General features: G+C 41.9%; 2 protein-coding genes across 3 annotated transcripts in view; one reads left to right on the top strand and one right to left on the bottom strand.

Moving 5' to 3' along the window:
- stk39 (serine threonine kinase 39) overlaps positions 1–11,856 on the top strand; it is a 90,627-nt gene extending 78,771 nt beyond the window's left edge. For both annotated transcript variants that reach the window (XM_060930086.1, XM_060930088.1), the window contains 4 exons: positions 301–353; positions 663–731; positions 855–919; positions 10,432–11,856. In XM_060930086.1, coding sequence (XP_060786069.1) covers positions 301–353; positions 663–731; positions 855–919; positions 10,432–10,506 — 262 coding nt within the window. In that variant the 3' untranslated portion in view covers positions 10,507–11,856. The remainder of the gene's footprint in view (positions 1–300; positions 354–662; positions 732–854; positions 920–10,431) is intronic.
- A 7,336-nt stretch (positions 11,857–19,192) lies between these two features.
- b3galt1b (UDP-Gal:betaGlcNAc beta 1,3-galactosyltransferase, polypeptide 1b) lies at positions 19,193–20,185 on the bottom strand. Its single transcript, XM_060928815.1, has one exon. The coding sequence runs from the start codon at positions 20,183–20,185 to the stop codon at positions 19,193–19,195; it is 993 nt and encodes a 330-aa protein (XP_060784798.1).
- Positions 20,186–26,860: the final 6,675 nt, after the last annotated feature.

Genomic DNA, 26,860 nt, shown 5'->3' with positions numbered 1-26,860 from the left:
GTAAAATCCTTTTCTTGAACATGTCTAACATCAGTGAACGACTAGCTTTTTATTAGATATGAAAATTTCTACATATGAGCTAAAGCGTCATTTGCATAAATAAATATGCACTTTTCAATACACAGAAGTTGATTTGTAATGTCTGTTGTTTGAAAATAATACTCCAACATGTAGTGTTTTTTTGCTTTAAGATGAATCATTTTAGTTCCCGAGTTTTGTTTTCTTGATTATCGACTCATTTGGCTGTCTCTTGGACAGATAGACAGGTAGCCTGATCTGTATCTCTTGGCTCTCTCGCAGGAACTCGAGGAAGGAGTTGAATGACATACGGTTTGAATTCACTCCAGGTCGAGGTAAGGGCTGCTCTGAATGCATTAGCATGCAAGGCCTGGTGCCTCTCATGGACATGGCATGTGTATGGGGTGACTGGCAGGATCGCCCAGATGAGCTTACTGTTGCTGTGTGTGTGTGTGTGTGTGTGTGTGTGTGTGTGTGTGTGAGTGAGATCTAGGTGTCTTAAAAGACAATGTTATAGGAGCTGTCTATATTAGTGGTTTAATATTTGTCCTATATGCATTTTTTTTATGTTTGTGGGTTGACACATCTGTACATTTATTTATTCTCTTCCTATTGTCTCCTACCATTATGTGTTCTCCTTATAGATACCGCCGATGGTGTTTCTCAGGAGCTGTTTTCTGCTGGTCTCGTCAATGGACATGATGTCGTAGTTGGTAATGTCACTCCGCATTGTTACGTGAACTTCACATTAAAAATGAAACTTTAAGCCTCTAGCATTTATATGATTATAGGATTTTCAGTTTATGACCTGTACATTTTATACAAATATGTTTCAGTTGCTGCTAACCTTCAGAAAATTGTAGAAGACCCTGTTACCTATAAAGTGTTGACCTTTAAACTGGTGAGTCCTCCAAAAACGTATCACTCAGAAGAGTATAATGCTCTAAGTGAACATTTGTTTACTGTGTTGATTCTTCTGTTTGAAATCAAATGAGCCAGCACGAAGTTAATACTCTGTTTGTTTGGTGATGTACTGTACAGTACCAGTCAAAAGTTTGGACACCCCTACTCATTCATAGGCTTTTCTGTACTGTGACTAGTTTCTACATTGTAGAATAATACTGAAGACATCAAAACTACGAAATAAGATATGGAACATAGTGGTGGCTCAGTGGCTAAGGCTCTGGGTTACTGATCTGAAGGTTATGGGTTCAAGACCCAGCACTGACAAGCTGCTACTTCTTGGCCCTTGAGCAAGGCCCTTAACCCTCCCTGTTTCAGGAGCACTGTGTCATGGACTCCCTTATTGTAAGTCACTCTGGATAAGAGCGTCTGCTAAATGCCTGGAATTATGTGGTAAACAAAACAGTTTTAAAACACAAAATATGTTTTATATTTTAGATTCTTCAAAGCAGCCACTGTTTACCTTCATGACGCTTTACACACTACGGGCATTCTCTTAACCAGCTCCATGAGGTAGTCACCTGGAATATTTTTCAATTAATAGGTGCCTCGTCAAAAGTTAATTAGTGCAATTTCTTGCCTTCTTAATGTGTTTGAGATCAAACAGTAAATAATAAAAATGCAGTAAACAGCCCTATTCTACAACTGTAGTAATCCATGTTATGTCAAGAAGCGCTCAACTAAGTAAAGAGAAATGACATCCATCACTGCCATTCCACCATTGGATGTATTCTTTGGCATAAAATACAATATATTTTATGACAACATGACTAGACAGAGAAATCTTTTAGCTTCAAAATGATATATCAAACATAATTTTTTGACAACGACAAGTATATTAATTTTGCGACCAAAGTCACCTACCCTTTTCATTTCCACGCGGTAGTGAAACGTGATGTCATCGGCAGGTTCCCCGTCTTGTGTACCACGTGTCGGTCTATTTTTAGACCAGGAAACCCCCAAAGTGAGAGAGTCATTTCTCCTCGTATATGGGGGCCAAAAAAATTGTGAAAAATTTTGAGTTAATCTTTCAGTTAGCTAGATTTATTGGTATTAGCTAGATTTATTGGTATTATTTTTATCGCGTTCTATCCGCCATTGCTGATAATATGTGCCACGTCACACGTCACGTGGTACACAAGAAGGGGAACCTGCCGATGACATCACGCGCGGAAATTAAAAGGGTAGGTGACTTTGGTCGCAAAATTAATATACTTGTCGTTGTCAAATTATGTTTGCTATATCATTCTGAAGCTAAAAGATTTCTCTGTCTAGTGATACCATTTATATATGTTGTCAAAATATATTGTATTTTATGCCAAAGAATACATCCAATGGTGGAATGGCACTTTAAGACATGAAGTGACTTTTTTTTTTTTAATAAAAGTAAAGGGAAACCCACTGAATTAGAAGGTGTCTCCAAACTTTTGACTGGTGATGTACATTGGTATTATGATATGGAATTAATCAAATGATATTTGATTTTTTTAAAATCCCTTTGCCACTGCATGGTGCAGATTCTCCATAGCGCAGTATTTCAAGATCAAGTGGTTTGAATGTGTGTTTGTAGGATTTGTATGGATTTATCATTGTAACCTGCAGATGAACTGATTAGATTTTGAAATTATCCAAACAGGGTCAAGGTCAAAGCAAGGTCTTGCCTTTGTGGGGTATTGTTGGCAAGTAAACATCACAAAGATCTATCTTAATATACCCATATTGATTGATTGATTGATTTTTTTATTTTTTATTTTTTACTGTATTTATGAAAAAAAAAAAACATTCTGACCCAAAGTAGATTTTGCTCATGGATATCTTTTGTACACTTTTCTGGTTGCCAGCTTTCGAATCTCGATTGCTATTCACACCTCCCTGCACTGGGCTGCGATAAGCGTTTTGAAACAACACGATGCACTTTTCAATGGAAGCTTTAGTCACTGGAATGAAAAAAATGGTTCACAGCCACCTCTAGGTGATTCTTTCTAGCTAGAAGCCGGACTTTGCGGCTGGTGAAAGTGCAAAAAATGGATGTAATTTGTATTACACTCTTTTTCATTGTATCCCTTTTAATCCCTAAATCCAGTGGTGGTTTATAATGCATCATATGTCTCTTCATCAGCATTATTCCTTTATCACTTCTGATACTCTATAAGCATGACTGACTGAAAAATGGTAATCTGCTTTTAACGTGTATATCTGCATGCTGACATTTATTTCTTTTGACAGGCTTTACAATTAAACTCCTCCGTTAAAAGTGAATGGATTAGTGTGAATCTTGCTGAGCCCAACCATTACAGAGGACTCGATGAGGATTATGAATAATGTAGTCTGTCATTGCAGATGTTTTTGTTGGGAGATCTTGTCGATACTCAACTACAGTGGACAAACGGTTCCACTTTCGAAAGATATTTTTCTTTTTGTCTCAAAGAGGCGGAGCTACTATGTCATCATGTTGTAAGAATGGGTGTAACAATAGCACACTGTGCATGCGCATACGCATAAGCATTACAGTCACCAGAATGGCGAATCGTGATCTCGCGATATCAAAGGTACACAAGAACGAGTAGCGAAGCCAATATGTCATGTTGTAAAGAATGAGTGTAACAATAGCGAAACTTCGTAACTAATCAGCAATTATCCTGATCAAGTTCGATTACCCGTTCTACTTCTTGATAAACTTCGGAACCAATCAGAAGCAGAAACGAAATAAGAGAAACCTCGTTATAACTTCATAGTATTGGAAGATAATCGGCAGATAAAAAGAGAAATTAAATTCACCTCGTGGTTCGCCAAGGCTACTGATTCGATATCAAGTAAGTGGTGTTTATTTTAGGAAAATGTACCTTTTGATTATCACAGCTTTTGTTTGGTCCTTCTGAAAGGTCAAGTGAAAGGTTTTGTAAGGTGTTTTAGCTTTCTGGCAGATATTTACGCTAAGAATTCCAGTCATTCAACAAAAACTCGAAGGCAGCGTTGGAATCTTTTGAGCGATCCGCTCGGTTTGCAATTACAAAAGTCCCATGTGAGAATAAATCATCTCCTTCGTGAAAACTAAGTGTAAAAGTATAATTGGTCAAACTTCTGCTGTTCGCTTTAATTTTTTATTTTAGAATCTTTACGCTTGTGAAACAAAATGTGCTCATTAGTACTAATTCTTCTAAGACAATTCATGAACAAGTGCTTTCTTACTATTTTGAGAATATAGTTCACAGCACTGTATTTTGAACAAAACACAGTAAACAAAATCGGTAACCAAAATACTACAAGCCCTGATGCTGTGCACAGCTTGATGATGCTTGCAGGAGATGAGGCGAGTATCATTGATAACGTGTATATATGCTATATTTACTGTATGGACACGGTATCAGAAAACAATTTTATTGCTAAGTAGTAGACATGTACCCATAGGGTACCTATTTATTATTATTTTTTTTAATGACTACATTCTTGCCGCCTGTCGTACGTCCTGCGCCGTTATGATGTGGTGTTAGCACCATATCATCCATGACCATGCAGTCTTCCAGTGTGTGAGTATAAGAGGAATCTAAATACATTACACAGATTGCAGTAAATGGTGCAATTTGGTCCAGACCATTTTTAATCACTCCTTTTTAGATCACTCCTTTAGAGCATTGCAGTGGAGGTAAACATCTGTGCTGTAGTGCACTGCTGTCCCAACTCTGATCCTCAGCGCTGGAATGCTTCTCCAGCAGCTGCCCGTTTCTGCTAACAAATCGGTTTATCTACCTCAAGGGCTCTTTCTGATAGTATGTCTACGCCCGTTTTGTGATAAAAGCAAATTAAAATGTTTGATGATTGATAGTGGAAATCTAACAGGTACATTTATGAGGAGCATAAAACTGAGAATGCTGGTTTGGATGTCTTAACATCACCGTATCATTAGCCTAAACCAAATTTGCAGTGGATAATGTGATGATTACAACTTGGACTGTTCATGAAGCAAAAATGTTGGCAGTACATTAGACTCCCATCAGTGCACGCCATCATCTTGCTCATATATCGTACAGTGGATATAAAAATCTATACATCCCTGTTAAAGTTGCATATCAGATTTTTTTTTCTACCTTTAAAATGCTATCGTGAACAAAAGCTTTAAAGGAACAGTCCACCATACTTCCATAATGAAATATGCTCTTATCTGAATTGAGACGAGCTGCTCCGTACCTGTCCGAGCTTTGCGCGACCTCCCAGTCAGTCAGACGCAGTCAGACGCGCTGTCACTCCTGTTAGCAATGTAGCTAGGCTCAGTATGGCCAATGGTATTTTTTGGGGCTGTAGTTAGATGCGACCAAACTCTTCCGCGTTTTTCCTGTTTACATAGGTTTATATGACCAGTGACATGAAACAAGTTCAGTTACACAAATCGAAACGTAGCGATTTTCTATGCTATGGAAAGTCCGCACTATAATGACAGGCATACTAACACCTTCTGCGCGCTTCGGCAGCGCATTGATATCTGAGCTCCGTATCAATGCGCTGCCGAAGCGCGCAGAAGGTGTTAGTACGCCTGTCATTATAGTGCGGACTTTCCATAGCATAGAAAATCGCTACGTTTCGATTTGTGTAACTGAACTTGTTTCATGTCACTGGTCATATAAACCTATGTAAACAGGAAAAACGCGGAAGAGTTTGGTCGCATCTAACTACAGCCCCAAAAAATACCATTGGCCATACTGAGCCTAGCTACATTGCTAACAGGAGTGACAGCGCGTCTGACTGACTGGGAGGTCGCGCAAAGCTCGGACAGGTACGGAGCAGCTCGTCTCAATTCAGATAAGAGCATATTTCATTATGGAAGTACGGTGGACTGTTCCTTTAAAGGGGAAAAAAAAAGAACAGGAAAAACTTCTACAGTAACCTGAATGTGGAAGTGTTCATGTCCCTTAACGAATACTTTATGAAAGGACCTGTTGCTTGTAATACAGCACTCAAGTATTCATGGGCAAGTGTCTACCAGCGTAGCGCATCTTGATTTTAGCAATTTTATTCCACTCTTCTTTGCAGAAATGCTCCAGAGCTAACAATTTGTGATATTTTATTTGGGGTTAATCAGAATCACTTCACTGATATGATAATTCTAATCATGAATGCAGTAATGGGTGATTTTTACTTTTGAACACGAGTTTGAATGTGATTGGTTAATTTAGAGCACCGTCACATGCCCCATTATAAAACACTGTGCACACTTCTGCACCAGGTTCTTGTAAATTATTTCTTTTTTCCTTTCCTTAAAACATTTCTATTTGTTTCACACTTGAATTTTGTTGACTTGCTTTGACGTTCAAGAGAGGGGAAAAAAACATCAGACATGATTTATTTAGGTTTCACATTTTTGACATCACAAAAACCTGTCATTTTAACAACTGTGTGCGCTTTTTATATCCACTATATCATTGTGTTAGACTTTTTTTTTTTTAAACTTCGATTTTTAAATTGAAGATTTTTAGATTTCAAGGCAGTGGTCTAGATACTATTGAAAAACCTAGCTTCTGACTCTTTGTCTCAAGGAAAACCTGCCAAACTTGGAGTTCTAAACCACACACACGGGTAATTTGCATAATCAGAGCGGCTTAGCCGATTAATCCGAGCCTAGAAAATTGATTGATTTAAGCAGCCGCACAGCCCAAGTCTGAACATGTGCAAATTTTGCTGTGTAAATCTTGATGAAATTAAAACGTCAGCTCTGAAACTGTCCCATAAAGAAATCTAGCAGATATAGTGATGAGGAGTGTGAGAATGTTTGCAAAGGCATCTTTTGTGAACACTGGCCCAGCTTCCAGAACGTGAAGAAAAAGAAACCCATATTTACTCCGGCATATCAGGCTGAGATGATATACATTTGTGGTTGTGCAGGTGCACTCACACAGCAAATACGTTCTGCTTTCCTGTTTCTCTTGCTGTAATTCATAACATTTCACTGGGAGGATTTATGTAACGGATGCCATTGTGCAGCGGTCTCTACAGCACAGTGCTCCTCTTCCTGGCTGACTGTATTGAAAGGGAAAGTGACAGCAGAGATGCGTTTTTCATCACCAGCCCTTTCAGCTTTGTAAAAACACACCCACAACTCTCTCAGCCCCGGCTGTAAATTGTTCAGTGTCGTCCTGCCAAAATCTGCTGTTCCATCTATGTGAGGCAAAGTGTGTGAAGGAAAGATCGATCACCCCTCTGGCCCTCTGCAGCGTCTCAGTGTGTGTGCTAGCTGTGATAAGGATCACCGTGGCACAGACACACAAAACCGAGATTTATGCTTTTCCACCTGTATTTTTCTCTCCTCCAAATACAGGTATTTCTTTGCTCATCTTGTTTTGGGAGATTTGGCTCCTATTGATCAGTTTCTTACAGCATTATATAGGTGCCAAGTCTGCTTTGAAAAAAAAAAAAGACACAAAAGCCCAGTGTGCGCACTGCTTAGAGACTCAGACAGCTAATAAATACTTTGTCATCTAGCAGGTGTTCTTGCCCCCAGCAACTTCCAAATTAACGCATATGAAAAGAATCCTCATTTTAATGTTCAAACAGCACAGAAATGATTATTTTTCAGGTGGATTCACAGTAGTGAAGTCATGCATGCTTTGTTGGAAAGCCCTTTAGAAAAGAATTCTAATTTTGCACCTGAGCAGTACAGGAAATTGCTCAATGCGAGTACCGGTATGTGCCCACGGTTTCCTTTTTCTCAGTCAGGAGTCAGGTCTGAAAATAGATGTGCATGGGTCATGTATCATCTGTGGGGACTATAAAATGCTGAGCAGAAGCAGAATGAATGAATCTAATGCAACAGCACTTCTCCATCTCTTCATCTGCAGCACATCGCAATGCACATGTACGCGCACACGCCCCTGCACACCTTCACTCGCATATCTCCTCATCTTTACTGCACCTTACTGAACAGTGAGACTTCGGAGTTCACAAAGTTAGACTTGCAGTAAAGACACACAATCCCTGTGTCCGAAATCACTCACTATATAGTGAGTTCGTCATTTTGTAGTGCTGTCTGAATGTATAGTGAGAATTATTACACCCTATATAGTGGACTCCTAGTATCCCACAATGCATCGTGAAAAGTAGTGTAAAACCGATGGTCACTAACCAAGCAATATATAAACCAAGCAGACTGGCCTGAACATAAATACCACCAAGACACAAACCATGTACACTTTATTGCCAAAAGTATTTGCTCACCTGCCTTGACTCACATATGAGCTTAAGTGACATCCCGTTCCTAATCCATAGGGTTCAATATGACGTCGGTCCACCCTTTGCAGCTAGAACAGCTTCAACTCTTCTGGGAAGGCTGTCCACAAGGTTTAGGAGTGTGTTTATGGGAATTTTTGACCATTCTTCCAGAAGCGCATTTGTGAGGTCACACACTGATGTTGAACGAGAAGGCCTGGCTCTCAGTCTCCGCTCTAATTCATCCCAAAGGTGTTCTATCGGGTTGAGGTCAGGACTCTGTGCAGGCCAGTCAAGTTCATCCACACCAGACTCTGTCATCCATGTCTTTATGGACTTTGCTTTGTGCACTGGTGCACAGTCATGTTGGAAGAGGAAGGGGCCAGCTCCAAACTGTAAAAACAGTCTGCATGCCTAGGTGCTTGATTTTATACACCTATGGAAGCCATGGAAGTGATTGGAACACCTCATTCCGATAATTTGGATGGGTGAGCAAATACTTTTTGCAATATAGTGTATATCAATCCAACTACAGCAGCGCCCATCATAGTAGACGGCAAACCACTTGAGGGAGTAGATGAATTTGCCTATCTGGGCAGTATTGTGAGCGTCAATCGTGCAGCCGGCAAAGACATCACTGCACGCCTCGGAAAGGCACAATGTGCTTTTGCTGCACTTCGTTCCATCTGGAAGTCTAAACATTAAAGTCTATGCACAAAGATCCGAATATATAACAGCAATGTCAAGTCAGTTTTGTTATATGGCTCAGAATGTTGGAGAGTGGTACAGAGTGGCATGAGGAAGCTGGACGTTTTTCCACAATAGATGTTTGAGAAGGATTTGTGGTATCTCCTGGCCAGCAGTAATATCTAACCAGGAGCTATACAAAAAGACCAGAAGCCGCAGCATGGTTGATGAAATCAAACACCGACGCATGAGATGGCTCGGGCATGTCTTGCGTATGAACCAACAGCGGATCCCCAAAATTGCCCTAATGTGGACACCCCCTGGAAGCCTGGAAGACCTAAGACCACTTGGAGAAGAACAATCACCTCTGAGCTATCCGAGTTAAATCTATCATGGGGTGAGGCACAACATCTTGCTAAAGACTGTCAAAAGTGGAGGTGCTTGTTATTGGCCTTATGCCCCACTTGGGGTGAAGAGGATTAAGTAAGTAATATAGTGGACTCCTAGTATCCCACAATGCATCATGAAAAGTAGTGTAAAACCGATGGTCACTGACCAAGCAATATATACCATCCTACATTACGGTCATGCTGAAAGAAAAGCTGTAAAAGCTGTTTCATAAGGACTGTGTTAAGTACTTTAGATTGAGTACAGCAGTAGTTTGTTTTTCTTTATGACAACGGGCACGAGACAAATTTATAAGTTGTGGGGCGAAAATAGCAATAATATTGCAGTGTGTTGGGGTAAACGGACGGAGGAAGAAACACATTATAAACGGATATTCAAGTACAATTAAAAATAGTAAGAGAATAGAAAAAAAGCTAAAATAGGATAATAGATAAAATACAAGAATAACAGTTACAGTGCAGAGCGAGGAATTAATCAAAAGCCTCAAATTTGATTTAATAAAAGGCAGCGGCAAAGAAAAAAGTATTCAGCCTTGATTTCAAAGAACTGAACGATGCAGCAGACGCAGAGTGCTTTTGTATTTATTAACATGGGAAATGCGCTCAGTATAATATGGATTTATCACAAAAATATGTGCATGCATTTATTATTTTGAAAACCCACCAGCTGACTGATCTGGCACGTTTTAATTGTGCGACAGTAAGGAGGTAAATAACGGCGCGGTGGAGTAGTGTCTGGAAGAGTGTGGTGTTTTTTGTTTCTCTCTCCCTCATTTTACCAATGAGCTCAATAGAATTCCCTAGATAGTGAGTAGTGAATGAGTGAGTGATTTCAGACACCACTAACGTGTTTTTGGTTCTGAAGGTTAATCACGATTTCTAACACTTGGGCGATTCTCTTAACGTCAGCCGTGTCATAGCTTTTAATCTTCTAACTAATGGTGCAAAATGCAGGGATGGTGTTTATGCAGAATCGATTAATTTTGCACTCGGTGTGAGTTATTACTGTGGGATTGGTAGAACAAAGTACAAATTAGCCTGACCATAGTGCAGGTATTAAATGGGTAGGTATATTATGTATCCCTGGATACCTAGTTAATATGTGTGTGTGTGTGTGTGTGTGTGTGTGTGTGTGTGTGTGTGTGTGTGTGTGTCCCCATAGGCATCTGGCTGTGACAGTACAGAGATCCCTGATGAGGTGAAGCTAATTGGCTTTGCCCAGCTCAGTGTTACCTGATGGTGTACCTCGAAGGGAAAAGGAAGAGGATGTGAGGAGGAAGAAGGCTTTGAACAGAGAGACTGAATGCTAAAGAAAGTGCAGGCTGGGGGTTTAGCAGCCATCTCCAGCTTACTCTCAGCTCGAGCTCCTCTCTCCGATCTATCCTCATTTTAATTACCTTCTAACTGTCAATAACTAAGCATTCTATCAATAACTAAATAATATCTCCCCACACCACACCACACCACACAGCCAGCTTCCCTTGGCCTGTATTCTGCTCCTGCAATGTCTTTCCTCAACATTCCACCTCTCTCTTTCCTTCAGCCCTGCTAACTTGATGCTCTCAGGTGGCTATAGCCAGCAATCGAAAAAAAAAAAGAATGAGTGTTTCTCATTATGATTGTGTTACATTTGCTTTCAGAGAAGTTATTATTATTTATTTATTGGGAAAAGCCTTCAGTTTTCCTTTTCTTGGTTTAAAAGTTTCTGACACGTACATTAACACTGCAAAACTTGGTGTTAAGTCAGTTAATTGACGTTCTCCTTTCTTCCAAATGTAAGTTATATTATTTATGATGAAATAAGCACATTATTATTATTATTATTATTATTATTATTATTATTAATAATAATGATTCTATAATGAATACTGTTTTAAAACTGAACTGTCCTGTACTGTATGTACACAAAACATATAATCCACTAAGAATGAATGAAACCATTTTCCCCCACGGAAAGCAGGAGGCGAGAACTGAATGTTGCCATGTGCAAAATGTACCTGCTTATTTTTCAGGACAGTGTTGACGCTTAACTGCTAGAGGTGCCTTGTTCATTAATCCGTGCCTAAGAACACAGGTAACAAGCCGAAGCTGTTAAAAGCATAGACTGCTTTATGTCGTTAAACCAAGCAGAATTGCTTTCTAGCCGATAGCTCCATTTAAAAGTATTTTCACTGGCAAATGGCTCATGTTGAAATGACAAAGCTTTAATGCACTTTGATTTTGGATTGTGCAATGTACATGTGCTTCTCCCCTGGAAAACCTCCAGATTTACTGTAACTAAAGCTTTGTTTTATGACCGAAAGGTCATTATAACTGTAATGCACACCTGAACTGTGATATGATGGGGAAAAAGCCAGCTGCTGAGTATATAGAAGTAGCCATGATATCCCACTGCATTAGCCAGCATGCATCTGTCTGATTTTTATTAGACAGGACAGGAGGAGGTTCATAACCAAAAGATGACTACTGTATGGGAGATTAGTCATGATTCCAAAAACAAGTACAGTATTTCCAGATTGTTCCATTTTCCACTGTACTTGAAAATACTGTATACACTTAATATTACAATAAATATTATTTTATGAAATGGTCTCATTCTAGCATTTCTCCATCCTGTTACACATGATCTGTTTCAGCAAAATTGAAAACTGCCGCAAAATAGCAAAGTATAAAGGGATGATTATTAACAGACTAAACAGCCAGGTGCTCAATTTCACCTGAATATAACTCCTCAAGCAAATCAGGCATTAGGTTATTACAAAGTCGAATGTAATTGTACTCACCCACAAGTTACCATGGCAGTATGGTTGTGTAGGGGTTAGCACTGTCGCTTCACAGCAAAAAAGGTTCTGGGTTCGAGCCCAGTGGCTGACTGGGGCCTTTCTGTGTGGAGTTTGCATGTTCTCCCCGTGTCTGTGTGGGTTTCCCCCACAGTCCAAAGACATACAGGTTAGGCTAACTGGTGGCTCTAAATTGACTGTAACTGTGAATGGTTGTTTGTCTCTATGTATCAGCCCTGCGATGACCTGGGACTTGTCTGGGGTGTACCCCGCCTCTCGCCTATAATCAGCTGGGATAGGCTCCAGCTTGCCCTCGACCCTGCACAGAATAAGCGGTTACAGATAATTGATGGATGGACCAGTTACCCTGATTTTGTTGAGGCTTTTTTGAACTTCAAGGCCAGCTGGGCTGTTTGGTAAATTAATATCCAGTGATCACTGCTACGTATGCCATCACAAATGCCCAGCTCACACAGACGACTATATGGTGAAATGATTGAACCGGCTCATCTAGTTCATGTATAAATGAATTTGGTTCTGTAAGACCAATAACGTTTTCATCTTACAACATTAGCTTCATGTCTACCACACCATAAAACCCATCATTTCTTGACCTGCATGCTGAAAATCCCAAAGATTGCCTCAATTGGTCACTGGCAGGAAGAAAGTTTAGTGATGGGATTACTTGGCACAGTTTGTGATCGCTAGGCTTCCGGGCAAATGACGTTGCTTTGTCAGGTGCATTCTTCAGGGTGGTGTATTGTGAATTGGAGAAGTTGGCTACAAATCGCTAGCATGCTTTTATTCTTTGGAGCAGATTAACCACACTGAATTTCACCTTCCTTGCATTTTAATATGGAAATTATTCTACGCTAGATGGTTGGCAGACACCTGCAAACCTGCTGCAATTTTCTCTGTAGCTGGAAGCCAGAACACATTTATGATCACATAATCAGGAGATAAAGACTATTTAGAGGAAATGCACATGTAGTAATGATAATGAAACTTATAAATCAGTCTCCTTAAAATGCACTCAGTGAAAGGCACGGAAAGATGCCATTCTCAGAAATGACATAAAAGTCGTTTGCATTCGAAAGCTAGAGACATATTCATGATACCACAAAGGGTCTTGAGGCTTGAAAAAAGGGGGTGTATTAATCTTAAAAGGATTACTCCTACGTTTTTCTGTGTGAGAATAATTCACAAAGCATTTTAGCACGCAAGGCAGTCGATGAAAACTTACACCAGACAGTGAGACTCCTCAGACAGTTACACTGAATGAATCAAACAATCCTAAATGGCTGCAGCTGATTAACGGTGCACTCCGGGTCTTGTGTTCTATATATTTAATGACATCATGCTTTAAAACAGTATTTGTGCCACTTGGTTGAGTAGTTCAGTGGAATGGTAAAGGGCAGTCGCCTCTTATCTAATGCAGTACTACTGGAGATCACGTTTACACAACTTTCCACTACTTGGCCACATGATAATTGCAGTAATGCTGCAAAGATAAACTACAAATATCATTCACATTCAGCTGTAATTTACATCGAAGAAGTCGTCCTTTCTCTAGCTGGTATAAAAAAAATTAAGTCATTGTTAGTGATATCAGTTTTACGAAGGGAATATTGACAGTGAGTGGCTGAGTGTTCTTTATAGTAAACTCATAAATTAAAAAACCTGCTACACAATGTTATATAAGACTTGAAGAGAGTAAAAAAAAACACTTAAAAGTGTTGTTGCTTTCAGACTGGTGACCTGCCTATGGTGTACCCCGCCTCTCACCCGAAGACAGCTGGGATTAGCTCCAGCTTCTTTCGCGACCCTGGTGGATGAGCGGTATAGATAATAGATTGATGGATGGATGTTGTTGCTTTCATACTATATGGAGTATAGTCTGAATATAATCTATATACTTGCACGTCAAATAGGTTTTCTTGTTTGCAAAATGTATACAGGGCGGCACGGTGGTGTAGTGGCTAACGCTGTCGCCTCACAGCAAGAAGGTCTGGGTTCGAGCCCCGTGGCTGGCGAGGGCCTTTCTGTGTGGAGTTTGCATGTTCTCCCCGTGTCCGCGTGGGTTTCCTCCAGGTGCTCCGGTTTCCCCCACAGTCCAAAGACATGCAGGTTAGGTTAACTGGTGACTCTAAATTGACCGTGAGTGTGAATGGTTGTCTGTGTCTATGTGTCAGCCCTGTGATGACCTGGCGACTTGTCCAGGGTGTACCCTGCCTTTCGCCCATAGTTGGCTGGGATAGGCTCCAGCTTGCCTGTGACCCTGTAGAACAGGATAAAGCGGCTAGAGATAATGAGATGAGAAAATGTATACAAACTGTCTGGAACTTGGTGGGGGGCATGGATACACAATGGTATAGCACAGACTGCCAAGAATATATTTGACATAGGGCAGCATGGTGGTGTAACGGTTAGCACTGTCGCTTCACAGCAAGAAGGTTCTGGGTTCGAGCCCAGTGGCCGACGATGGGCTTTCCTGTGTGGAGTTTGCATGTTCTCCCAGTGTCTGCTTGGGCTTCCTCCGGGTGCTCCAGTTTCCCCCACAGTCCAAAGACGTAGTTAGGTTAACTGGCTACTCTAAACTGTCCGTTGATCAAGCTTGGAGAGGGGATGGGCTCCGCTAAGTTTTAAATGCCCTAGACATGCCAATGATGGACTATTATCAGTCATCAGTGGTGCCCTTACAGCCCTTGCTGGCTATAAGGAAAAGAAGAAGGTATTTGACCTGTGAGAGTCTCGATTTGCACTTTTACTTTCTAGCATTCATTCATTTCATCTTCATCAAGCACTTTATCCTAGTCAGGGTTTGGTGAATCCAGAGCCTATTCCAGGAACACCCTTTACACAGGAATATTTTGGAGGTGATACCAATCTATCATGGTGGTGTTGTGGTTAGTACTGTCGCCTCACGGCAAGAAGGTTCTGGGTTTGAGCCCAGTGGCCAACAGGGCCTTTCTGTGTGGAGTTTGCATGTTCTCCCCGTGTCTGCGTGGGTTTCCTCCGGTTTCCCCTACAGTCCAAAGACATAAGGTTAGGTTAACATGGGGCAGCCTTGGGCTGAAGTGCCCTTGAGCAAGGCACCTAACGCCTAACTACTCCCCGGGTGCTGTAGCATAGCTGTCCACTGCTCTGGGTGTGTGTGTGTGCGTGCATGCATGCTTCTGTTCACTGCTTCAGCCGGGTTAAATGCAGAGGAGGAATTTCACTGTGCTTGAGTGTATATGTGACAAATAAAGGCTTCTTCTAAAGAACACCATGCACACACATTCACAAACTCATTTACACCTAGGGGTCCTTTTAGTATAACCAATTCACATACCACCATGGGTTTGGGAACTAGGAGGGAGGAGTTCTACACAGACAGTAGCCCAAGCTCAGGATCGAACCTTGGAGATGTGAGCTGGCTTCTCTACCTGCTTTTGATTTTCATGACCTGCTTTTGTTTATCTGTTTACCGTACAGGTCGCTACTGCATTAGCCAATCACTGTCAATATTTCTTCAGGAAACAGGAAGTCATCTATAGCAATGGGATCTAACCCAACCCTCCATCTTGGTTTAGAAAAATCTGTAGTAAAAGTTCCTTTCAGCAGTTTCATTAACAGGTTTTAAGGAGAAACTCTTGGGAGCTTTTAGGGCTGCTTTGGAGAACTCAAGATAAGATTTGATGTGAATGTAGCCCCAAAATTCATAGAGTGCATTAATAAACAGTAAATAGGGAAACAAATTTACAAGCAAAGTGCATGTTGATTGAAATGGGATCATAGAGCTTACATGAAAATGAACAAAAATGCAGTACAATGAAAGAGATTAATACTAAAAAGAAACTGCTGTACGATTGCATTTATGTAAAAAAAAAAAATCCACAATATAATAGAATACAACAACCTCCCATAGGGACAGTTTTCCCATTATTTATGCTTTTCACAACTGAATGTCACAAATTGTTCAATATTATGAGTGAATAAAAAAATAAAACACAGGAAAATTAAATTTTGGCCCCCACAGTTAAGTTTTAGAAAATATAAAGTTTCCACTGTTCAGTCATTTTCATTAAAGTTCTTCTCCTAGATTAATATGGAACATATACAAGATAAACATTCCTCCAAGGAACGTCTTTACAGTGCCTTTTACCAAATACAGTAAATGCGCTTTATAGGATACTTGGTACTAAGTGGTAAGTAATCAATATATAATATGCATATGCAGCAATAATACAAAGATAAGCAAGCTGGAGCTGAAGTAAGGATAAGCATTGATTACAGAAATAAATAAAATAGTTACAGCTGTTATTATAAATAATGAGTTATACATTTTTTTTTCTTTTTAGAAAATAATTTTTTCTGTCAACACAACAACATGTAAACAAAAAGAACTCCGGTGTTTCCACGTGAAACAAAAGCATCTGTTGGAATATATATATATATATATATATATATATATATATATATACACACAACCCCGATTCCAAAAAAGTTGGGACAAAGTACAAATTGTAAATAAAAACAGAATGCAATAATTTACAAATCTCAAAAACTGATATTGTATTCACAATAGAATATATACAATATATCAAATGTCGAAAGTGAGACATTTTGAAATTTCATGCCAAATGTTGGCTCATTTGAAATTTCATGACAGCAACACATCTCAAAAAAGTTGGGACAGGGGCAATAAGAGGCTGGAAAAGTTAAAGGTACAAAAAAGGAACAGCTGGAGGACCAAATTGCAACTCATTAGGTCAATTGGCAATAGGTCATTAACATGACTGGGTATAAAAAGAGCATCTTGGAGTAGCAGCGGCTCTCAGAAGTAAAGATGGGAAGAGGATCACCAATCCCCCTAATTCTGCACCGACAAATAGTGGAGCAATATCAGAAAGGAGTTAGACAGTGTAAAATTGCAAAAAGTTTGAACATATCATCATCTACAGTGCATAATATCATCGAAAGATTCAGAGAATCTGGAAGAATCTCTGTGCGTAAGGGTCAAGGCCGGAAAACCATACTGGGTGCCCGTGATCTTCGGGCCCTTAGACGGCACTGCATCACATACAGGCATGCTTCTGTATTGGAAATCACAAAATGGGCTCAGGAATATTTCCAGAGAACATTATCTGTGAACACAATTCACCGTGCCATCCGCCGTTGCCAGCTAAAACTCTATAGTTCAAAGAAGAAGCCGTATCTAAACATGATCCAGAAGCGCAGACGTCTTCTCTGGGCCAAGGCTCATTTAACTCTTTACCCCTTAAAGCAGTTGCTACAGCCACCCTTGTATACCTGTTCACCCTGAGAACATATTTACAAGAAAAAAAAGTCTAAAGACAAGGATTTATTCATATCAGTTTTCTCCTTCATTATGTTGAAACAATCATGACATATCATACATTTTTGAAAAGAGGGCATGACCCAGAATGCAAAAACCACTAATAAAGTTATGTTTCAACATTCACCAACTCACAGGTAGTGTCTGAAAGGTAATACCTGTGTGAAAACCAATCTTCACATTTTACATGAAGAACTCATGTCAAATAGTGTATAATAAATGATTACTGCAACTTTACAAAGATGCTTTATATAACGTTGTTCAATTATCTTTTCAAAATTCATACATTTTATCATAAATATTCACCTGGGATACCTGTCAAGGGTAAAATACGTATGTAGAGGCAAATTCAGAGTCGTCAAATGTCATCATTATGGGATATACATGGGGTCGTCATTAAGGGGTAAAGAGTTAAAATGGACTGTGGCAAAGTGGAAAACTGCTCTGTGGTCAGACGAATCAAAATTTGAAGTTCTTTATGGAAATCAGGGATGCCGTGTCATTCGGACTAAAGAGGAGAAGGACGATCCAAGTTGTTATTAGCGCTCAGTTCAGAAGCCTGCATCTCTGATGGTATGGGGTTGCATTAGTGTGTGTGGCATGGGCAGCTTACACATCTGGAAAGACACCGTCAATGCTGAAAGGTATATCCAGGTTCTAGAGCAACATATGCTCCCATCCAGACGACATCTCTTTCAGGGAAGACCTTGCATTTTCCAACATGACAATGCCAAACCACATAGTGCATCAATTACAGCATCATGGCTGCGTAGAAGAAGGGTCCGGGTACTGAACTGGCCAGCCCGCAGTCCAGATCTTTCACCCACAGAAAACATTTGGCGCATTATAAAACGGAAGATACGACAAAAAAAGACCTAAGACAGCTGAGCAACTACAATCCTACATTAGACAAGAATGGGTTAACATTCTTATCCCTAAACTTGAGCAACTTGTCTCCTCAGTCCCCAGACGTTTACAGACTGTTGTAAAGAGAAAAGGGGATGTCTCACAGTGGTAAACATGGCCTTGTCCCAACTTTTTTGAGATGTGGTGTTGTCATGAAATTTAAAATCACCTAATTTTTCTCTTTAAATGATACGTCATCTATGTTCTATTCTGAATAAAATATGGAATTTTGAAACTTCCACATCATTGCATTACGTTTTTATTTACAATTTGTACTTTGTCCCAACTTTTTTGGAATCGGGGTTGTGTGTGTATATATATATATATATATATATATATATATATATATATATATATATATATATATATATATATAATTAGGTTTAACACTTGTCATTAGTGCTGATTACATCAACACTTAATTATATCCAACAAAACTATGTGCATTGAAAGGAAATAACATCAAAGACATTAATGTTTGGTTTCATTGAACTCAGAGCACACTTTTGTTGAGCTGAATTATTACAGTGCAGAAGACCGTTTATGAATTAATTAGCGTTTAAGGTACTCAAATAAAGCACAGTGCACCCTCTCTTGAGGCAATTAAACGGGCACGGCAATAACACTCACACTGTTGATGTATTTATCCATGTACTTTACAGTTGCACGTCAACAGTAACATATTCTTCACTGTTGGAGGAGTTTGAGCTGACCTTTACCTATTTTACTTACAAATGGCTCAAGGTGTCACAGGCTGTTCTTGGGATTTTTTTTTAAGGAGAACTCTGTATATGTTCTCCAGGCTTCACAGATGTCTTTTAATGTCCAGTGTCTCTCTCTCTATATATATATTTTTTAAAAAATCAATACAGATAGAGGTTATTCCTCAGGCGTTACTAACATTTGAGGTGTTTCTTGCTGGACATGTCGTTCCAGATCCGATGGATCTCTTCAGGAGAGATCTGATGCACGGTGATGACTCGACGGTACCTACAGAGGCTGTAAGCCATTTTCCAATGATTGAAGCCACTGTTCTGATACGGGTGAATCCCAAGCTTCCGTAAGCAAACGCCTACATAAACATCCTCCAAATGAAGCAGACGGGTGTGAAGGGACGTCTTATAGATCAGCTCAGCCACGTCTGCTGAGAAGACGTAGCCTGTGCCGGAGCAGAATGGTGGATACTTGCTTTCTGGGTACAGGTCTCTGGGCATGTACCATTTACTGCGTATATCCCGAATAGGTGAGCCGTTTATGACGTAGCCTGTGAAATACCTCCGTCTGGGCTTGGTGTCTGGTTTTAGCAACTTGTACACCAGGTTGTCCATGTTGACAAAAATGTCACTGTCCGTCTTCATCACGTACTTGGCCTGGTTGCAGAAGGTGGCCACCCAGCGCATACCCATCAGCGTCTTTAGAGTCAGGTTATGGTAGGAATCTACAAAGTCCTCCACTACAATGTCATGGAAGATCTGACTCTCTTGCTCCACCATCTGATTGAGCATGTTGTCTGTGCTGCGGCCAAGGAGGAAGAGTGTTATGATGCGAAGGTCACTGAATGTGCTCTCATCGCCCCAGGTTTCCCGAATCGCCTGCCGAGCATCAAACTCCTTATGTGTCGTGCTGATGAGGATAACCAGGAATGGCACGTTGGTCTCACATTTCTTGGGCTCGTTAATAATGAAATCAAATGCATGGGGGTTTAATGGGCGGGTTCGGATGTTGTTAAATGTGGTGTTGGTGGTTCTTTGTGACTTAACGGTTTTGCGTGCGGGCACAGTCAGCTGCCCAACTAATGAATTTGTGGGTCTGGATATGCTGAGATACCACAGGGCACTTGCCCAACAAACAACTGTCAACACATATAGGCATGACACTTTTGAAGGCATTATGGAGCGTTTTATGTGTGTTTACGTTGCTGAATATCAAGTAGCATCCTAGCCATTAGTAACGGTGCTTCAGGCAAAGCAGCCCAACGCTGCATCTGTGTGGCACTTGATATTAATTGTCAGTTACTAATGGCTTTGGAGTAAAATTGATCTACTCTCTCTTCATGCAGAGATTGCACAAAATTGTCATAGGGCTCTGAATTTTCCTTTCAAGAATCCTCCACATGTTCCATCGAAAAACTGGAAAACACAAATATACACACACTTTTTAAACCTTAACATTCCAACCCAGGTAAACACTTTCATTGAATAAAGTCAAAAGTATGAGTTATTTCAGATCCTACTGCTCCTGACCCAGCTCATTACAGCTCACAGAAAAATAATCATTTGGCATAAGAGTTGAAACCAACATGAACTGAACAGAAAACCCCCAGATAAGATCTTGTGAGATATGACCATGTATAAGAGTGTTTCTCCAACTCCAGGTACTTCTAAGTCCCAGTGGCTGTTTTTCCACAAAACTAACAGATTTTTATTTTAATCATTTAATTTTATGAAGTTCACATCACACAGCATCCTAATAGACATCGAATGATGCCTGTATATTACATTTTTACTGCTCTCAAATGCCTTTTATCAATGAATTTTGCTGTTTTATGCTTGTCCCAGACCCAGACTTATCTTAAAATGTTAAAACACTCAAAGTATTGCTTTTAAAAGATTCTTTTACATGCTTGTCTTCAGAAAGCATGAAGTATACAAATACCATTTCAATTTCTAATGCATGGGGTCATTTTAAACTAATTTTTCAAGTAAAACATCAGCATCCCACAGTTATTGGTCAATGAAGAGTTACAACATCAACGAAACTGTCTTCATGTTAAAACTGTTAATGTTATAGTCATGCTGTCTGTTGTTGCCCAAATGAGGATGGGTTCCCTTTTGGGTCTGGTTCCTCTCGAGGTTTCTTCCTCGTGTCGTCTGAGGGAGTTTTTCCTTGCCACTGTCGCCACAGGCTTGCTCATTGGGGATAGATTAGGGACAAAATTAGCTCATGTTTTAAGTCGTTCAAATTCTGTAAAGCTGCTTTGCGACAATGTTTGTTAAACGCGCTATAGAAATAAACTTGACTTGACATTTCCACCACAACTAACTATTTTAAACTACTAGAGTCACCTTTAAAAACAGTTTATGCAGTTGCCAAGGAAACAATAGTGTCAGTGAAGAGTAAGGTTGAGGTCAAACATGAGGGATGTGGTGATCAGAAAAGGAGAAAAATCAAGGCAACTATTAGTTGTAAACAGAGTATTATTATTGTGCGTCATTTCCACTCAGGCTGTAAATCTGTCAAATTATGTAAAATAAGTGGGGAAAAAAATCGCATATTTTTATGTATTTTGGATACATTATGTGCCAATACCAAAACTGGTTTATCATGGCGAGGGAGTGCGCTAATATAGTGCAACAAACTGTTAGAATGTCATTTCCACCACAGAATAAGTTGTAGTGGAAATTACAGACTGTGGTGGAAATATCTACAATTTACCGTATATCTTATTTTAGTTTAGTTTATATTATTTTGCAATATAATAATTTAATAATACTGTGCAAAAGTCTGAGGCTCCCTGTTTTTTTTTTCATACAAACTTTGTTATAGATTTCTATTTTATGACTTCTACATTATCGAGTCGGTACAAAAACATTTCAGAGTTCCAAACGTTCGTTTTCCAGCACAAAATTAAATGTTACAGGAAAAAAAATGTATCTGAGCAGCATATTACATAAGAGAGCACTTTTCAGATTAAAAAAGAAAACATACTGAAGGCTACTGGGTTTTGCTGCAAAATGAAGAAGCGAGTGTGACAGTCAAAGTGTCCAGAAGAACTGTGGCTGGTTCTGGAAGATGCTCAGTAAAACCTACAGCTCATTTCCGCATAAAACTGCACTCATTGTACCTGGGACAGCTACCGGTATTGTTTTTTTTTTTTTAAAGCAAAGGGTCGTCTCACACCAAATACTGAATTTGTTTCACTTATTATGGCTTACTGCTGGTTCTAGGATTATTAATATTATTTTTTTATGTTGAAACATTTCATTATTTTGAAGCCATTTTTGGTCAAAAGCATTTCTTATCATGGGCGGCACAGTGGTGTAGTGGTTAGCGCTGTTGCCTCACAGCAAGAAGGTCCTGGGTTCGAGCCCTGGGGCTGGCGAGGGCCTTTCTGTGTGGAGTTTGCATGTTCTCCCCGTGTCCGCGTGGGTTTCCTCCGGGTGCTCCGGTTTCCCCCACAGTCCAAAGACATGCAGGTTAGGTTAACTGGTGACTCTAAATTGACTGTAGGTGTGAATGTGAGTGTGAATGGTTGTCTGTGTCTATGTGTCAGCCCTGTGATGACCTGGCGACTTGTCCAGGGTGTACCCCGCCTTTCGCCCGTAGTCAGCTGGGATAGGCTCCAGCTTGCCTGCGACCCTGTAGAAGGATAAAGCGGCTAGAGATGATGAGATGAGATTTCTTATCATGTGCCTAAGACTTTTGCACAGTACTGTGTGTGATATATATATATATATATATATACACACACACACACACACTCCACTGACCTACATATATACCTCACTTAATTACATAAGACATGGTAGGCCTGGTGTATAATAAACAATGATGGGAACATTCTGACAGGCAATTTCAATAAAAACAACCAGGGACAAAACTTTCACTGTCATTTCCATCACGCCACATGTTTTGGGGGGGGGGGGGGGGGGACCCAAACTGTAAATGATATATATTTAAACTGTTTTCCAAATTTAGAATTCATTTTTCATTAGTGATAGAAAATATGTAAATGACTTTAAAAATAGCTATGGACCTGCAAAAAATGAATTTCTGATGATGAAAAACACAACTCGTGTCATTTTGCAATGTTGAGTAAAAATAAATTTAGTTCATGAAGTTGTATGATTTGTTATGTATGATTTATGTATGATTAGGTGGTCATAGGCATGGCAATTGAAACATAATCAAACATAATGAGTTATTTAACAGTTATTCCACAAAATGGAGTTGTACATGAGCCGATAGCCAATGAGATGCATAGATTTAGTGGAATAACTGTTCTATTTCATGCCTCCTGACCGCCAGAGGCGGCACAGCCTGTGGATGATATCCTTCGCGTAGCGCAAGTCGAGACTTATACCAACAAAGAAGTCGTGATGACGTACCTCATGCATAAGAGGCACTGCAGCACGTCATTCGTCCTCTTATTCTTCTCGCGCTTGATTCGAGCATCCCAAGTTAATTACCGGATTACCGGAATCCTGTACGGCGGTTCCCCCGTGAACGAATTTATATTCTAAAAAAAAAAAAAAAAAGAAGGAAAGGAACAAGAAAGGTAAGCTCACGGAGGCTCTTCCCGTGATCGGAAGTGCACGGCGGTTCACCCCGTGTTCACCCCCGCACACACACACTCACATCCCCGCGGTGGTTTTCCCCGTTTTGTTGACAAGTGTGGTGTATTCCCTAGTTAGCACGGTGGCTCTCCCCGTGACTGACTAGCTAGCTAGCCAACTCGTTAGCCCTGTCACTCGTATTAGCATTGTGTTTGATCTACATTATTGTTATTGCGTCGTGTGTTAGTTCGGGTTTGCGTTAGTTGCGCTATGATGGATGTCCTTTCCCTCACATGCAAAACGTGCTTTGCACCACTTGCATCTGAGGACGGTCATTTAGAATGCCCGTCTTGTCTAGGCACCGCTCACCTTCGCTCAGCTTTGACGAACCCTTGCCCAAGCTGTGCCGTCCTACCGCTCACGGTAAGAGAGGCCAGACTTACCGAGTTATTGGCCAAAAGTGACGCGCTGCTCTCGACAACCGAGCATATTGCCGCAGGTGCCCACAAAGCCGTAAAACGCGGCAGCACAGGCCTTCAGGCTGCGCAGCCAGCCAAGAAGAAGGCGAAATCGCACTCCACTTCTTTGCTCAACAAACGGGTAGACGATCTCTCCTCGGCTGTAAGCCGAATAGAGACGTTACTGCTTCAGCTCCAACCCCCTCAGGCAAACATGCAGACCATACCACCAGCAGGTGGTACCCTGGCTACTGCTCCCACCCTGCCTACCCGAGAGGAGCCAGACGTGGAGGACGATACACTCTCCACTGCCGCCACTGACTCTCTCTTTAATCCAGTGGAAGACGATTCCTTTGAGCTGCCTGGCTCTCCTCGCTCGGGCATTTCCTCTGACGATGCCCCCTCCAGCGTTTTTTCCGACAAAAATGGGGATGGCGGGACTCTCGGCCCCCAATCCTTGCTGGCCACAATTACTGCGGCGCTAGTACAACGTGGGCTACAGCCGCTGCAATCTAACGCTGGTGTGAGCGCCTACTTCAGGCAGCCCTCGGTGGACGCCTCCTCCATCATCCCAAAATGTGACGCCTTTGTGGACGAGTTCCAGACGGCGTTTAAAACTGCAGCTGCACGTTCCCACCCCACCTCTGTGGCACGCGCTATGAGTAACATGGCTGATGCAGGCCTGTTTGGATTGGATACAATGCCAGCGGTGGATCCCTGTGTGGCGTCTCTGGTGGTCTCCCCAGACGAGGCAGTACGTCCCCAGGTACGCTGTCCAAGCAAGGCCTGTAGGCGCACAGACGATGATCTTGTTCGAGCCTACAATCATGCGGCGCGCATCGGAAGGATCGACAATACGATTTCTCACCTTCTTCTGGCCGCGCAGTCTTCCCTGCTGAAGGCAGACTCAGATCCGGCTGTACGTGAGGCGATTGAAGCCACCCTACAGGGCGTGGGCTTCATGACCCAGGAGTTAGGGCGTCTGATGGCGGTATTAGTGCGCGCTCGCCGCCAGGTCTGGCTTTCGCAAACGCCACTCCCAGACGCGTGCAGAGCCACCCTACGGGAGCTGCCCCTCATACCTGGCCAACTGTTCGGGCTAGCCGCTAAGGACGCTCTGGAACGCCGCGCCCTAGTTTCAGAAACACGGAAACAGCAGGTGGGCTTATCACAGGTGACTCGCTTCCGAGCACCGCAGCCCCCAGCACCACGGCGGGAATTCTCATCCCCCCAGCGCGCGGCACCTCAACGGCAAAGGGAGAACAGACATGCCCCCAGGGGCTCTGCACCCTTTCGCCGCCAGGCATATCCCATGCCCCGCTCCACCCCCACTAACAGTGGAGCGAAGCCCAATCGCACTCCCCGCTGAAGGCCCCGGGCCGACGGTTGGACTGTACACAGAGACTCAACTGGCCGCATGGGCCAGAATCGTTCGCGACCCATGGGTTCTAAAAACAGTGTCAGAGGGTTACAGACTGCAGTTCAGACGTCGGCCCCCTCCAGAGGCCCGTCTCAGGCCCACAATTGTAAAAAGTTCAATAAGATCTCTGGTTCTCCAGTCGGAGATAACCGTTCTTCTGCAGAAAGGGGCCATAGAGGAAGTAGAGTGTTCTCCTACTTTCAACGGCTTCTGCTCAGTTTATTTTGTCGTTCCAAAAAAAGACGGCGGTTTCCGCCCAATTCTAGACCTCCGGGGCTTAAACAAGTACCTAAAGAAAATGCCATTCAAGATGCTGCACACAGCAGACGTTCTGAAGGTAATCTCCCCAGCGGAATGGTTTACTACCCTGGATTTGAAAGACGCCTACTTTCATATCCCGGTGGCACCAGCACATCGTCGGTTCCTCCGCTTTGCCTTCCAGGGCCGTCTGTTCCAATTCAGGGTACTCCCGTTCGGCCTCGCTCTGTCACCCAGAGTCTTCTCGAGATGCATACAGGCAGTACTGTCCCCCCTCATGGAGTCAGGTATGAGGATTCTACCATACCTGGACGACTGGTTAGTCTGTTCCCCGACGAGGGAACGCAGCCTAGCAGATATAGCAACACTGCAGAGCCATGTCTCAGAACTGGGACTGACAATCAATTTAGAAAAGAGCACACTTATCCCGAGCCAATCGGCTCAATTCATTGGCATGATCCTAGACTCACAGACAATGTCCGCGTCCTTGACCAGCCGGCGTGTAGCGAACATCACTTCACTACTGTCACAAGTACGGGTGGGACGAAGACTACGTTTCAGAATACTACTGCGGCTCCAGGGTATGCTCACAGCAGCAGCCCAGATCCTCCCCTTGGGTCTACTGGAACTCCGGCCTCTGCAAATATGGCTGATTGGCCTCGGCCTCGACGTGACCCGTCACAGGAAGACACCCGTTCTTATCACAGAACATTGCATGTCTGCCCTCAGCCCATGGCGGAAGGAGACCTTTTTAACATCAGGTGTTCCGCTTGGTGCAGCACCCACACACAGGGAGATTGTGACTACAGACGCCTCTCTTACAGGGTGGGGTGCAGTATGGCAACACAGAGCAGTCAGTGGGTTGTGGAGCAAAGAAGAGATGGGCGAACACGTCAATCTCCTCGAAATCAGAGCAGTACACCTGGCTCTAAAACACCTTATGCCATACCTACAGGGGCGCCACGTACTTGTCAGATCAGACAATGTGACGACGGTGTACAACATCAACCACCAGGGGGGAACACGATCCCCCACTGCTTTTCGCTTAACTCAATCTCTACTGAAGTGGGCCTTCCCCAGGCTGGCATCCCTCAGGGCAGTCCACTTGCCAGGGAAACTGAATGCGGTGGCAGACTCCCTGTCGAGACAACG

This window comes from Neoarius graeffei, chromosome 9, assembly GCF_027579695.1.
Source record: "Neoarius graeffei isolate fNeoGra1 chromosome 9, fNeoGra1.pri, whole genome shotgun sequence".
NCBI classification, from domain to species: domain Eukaryota; kingdom Metazoa; phylum Chordata; class Actinopteri; order Siluriformes; family Ariidae; genus Neoarius; species Neoarius graeffei.
This window is presented reverse-complemented; position numbering and strand designations above follow the sequence as displayed.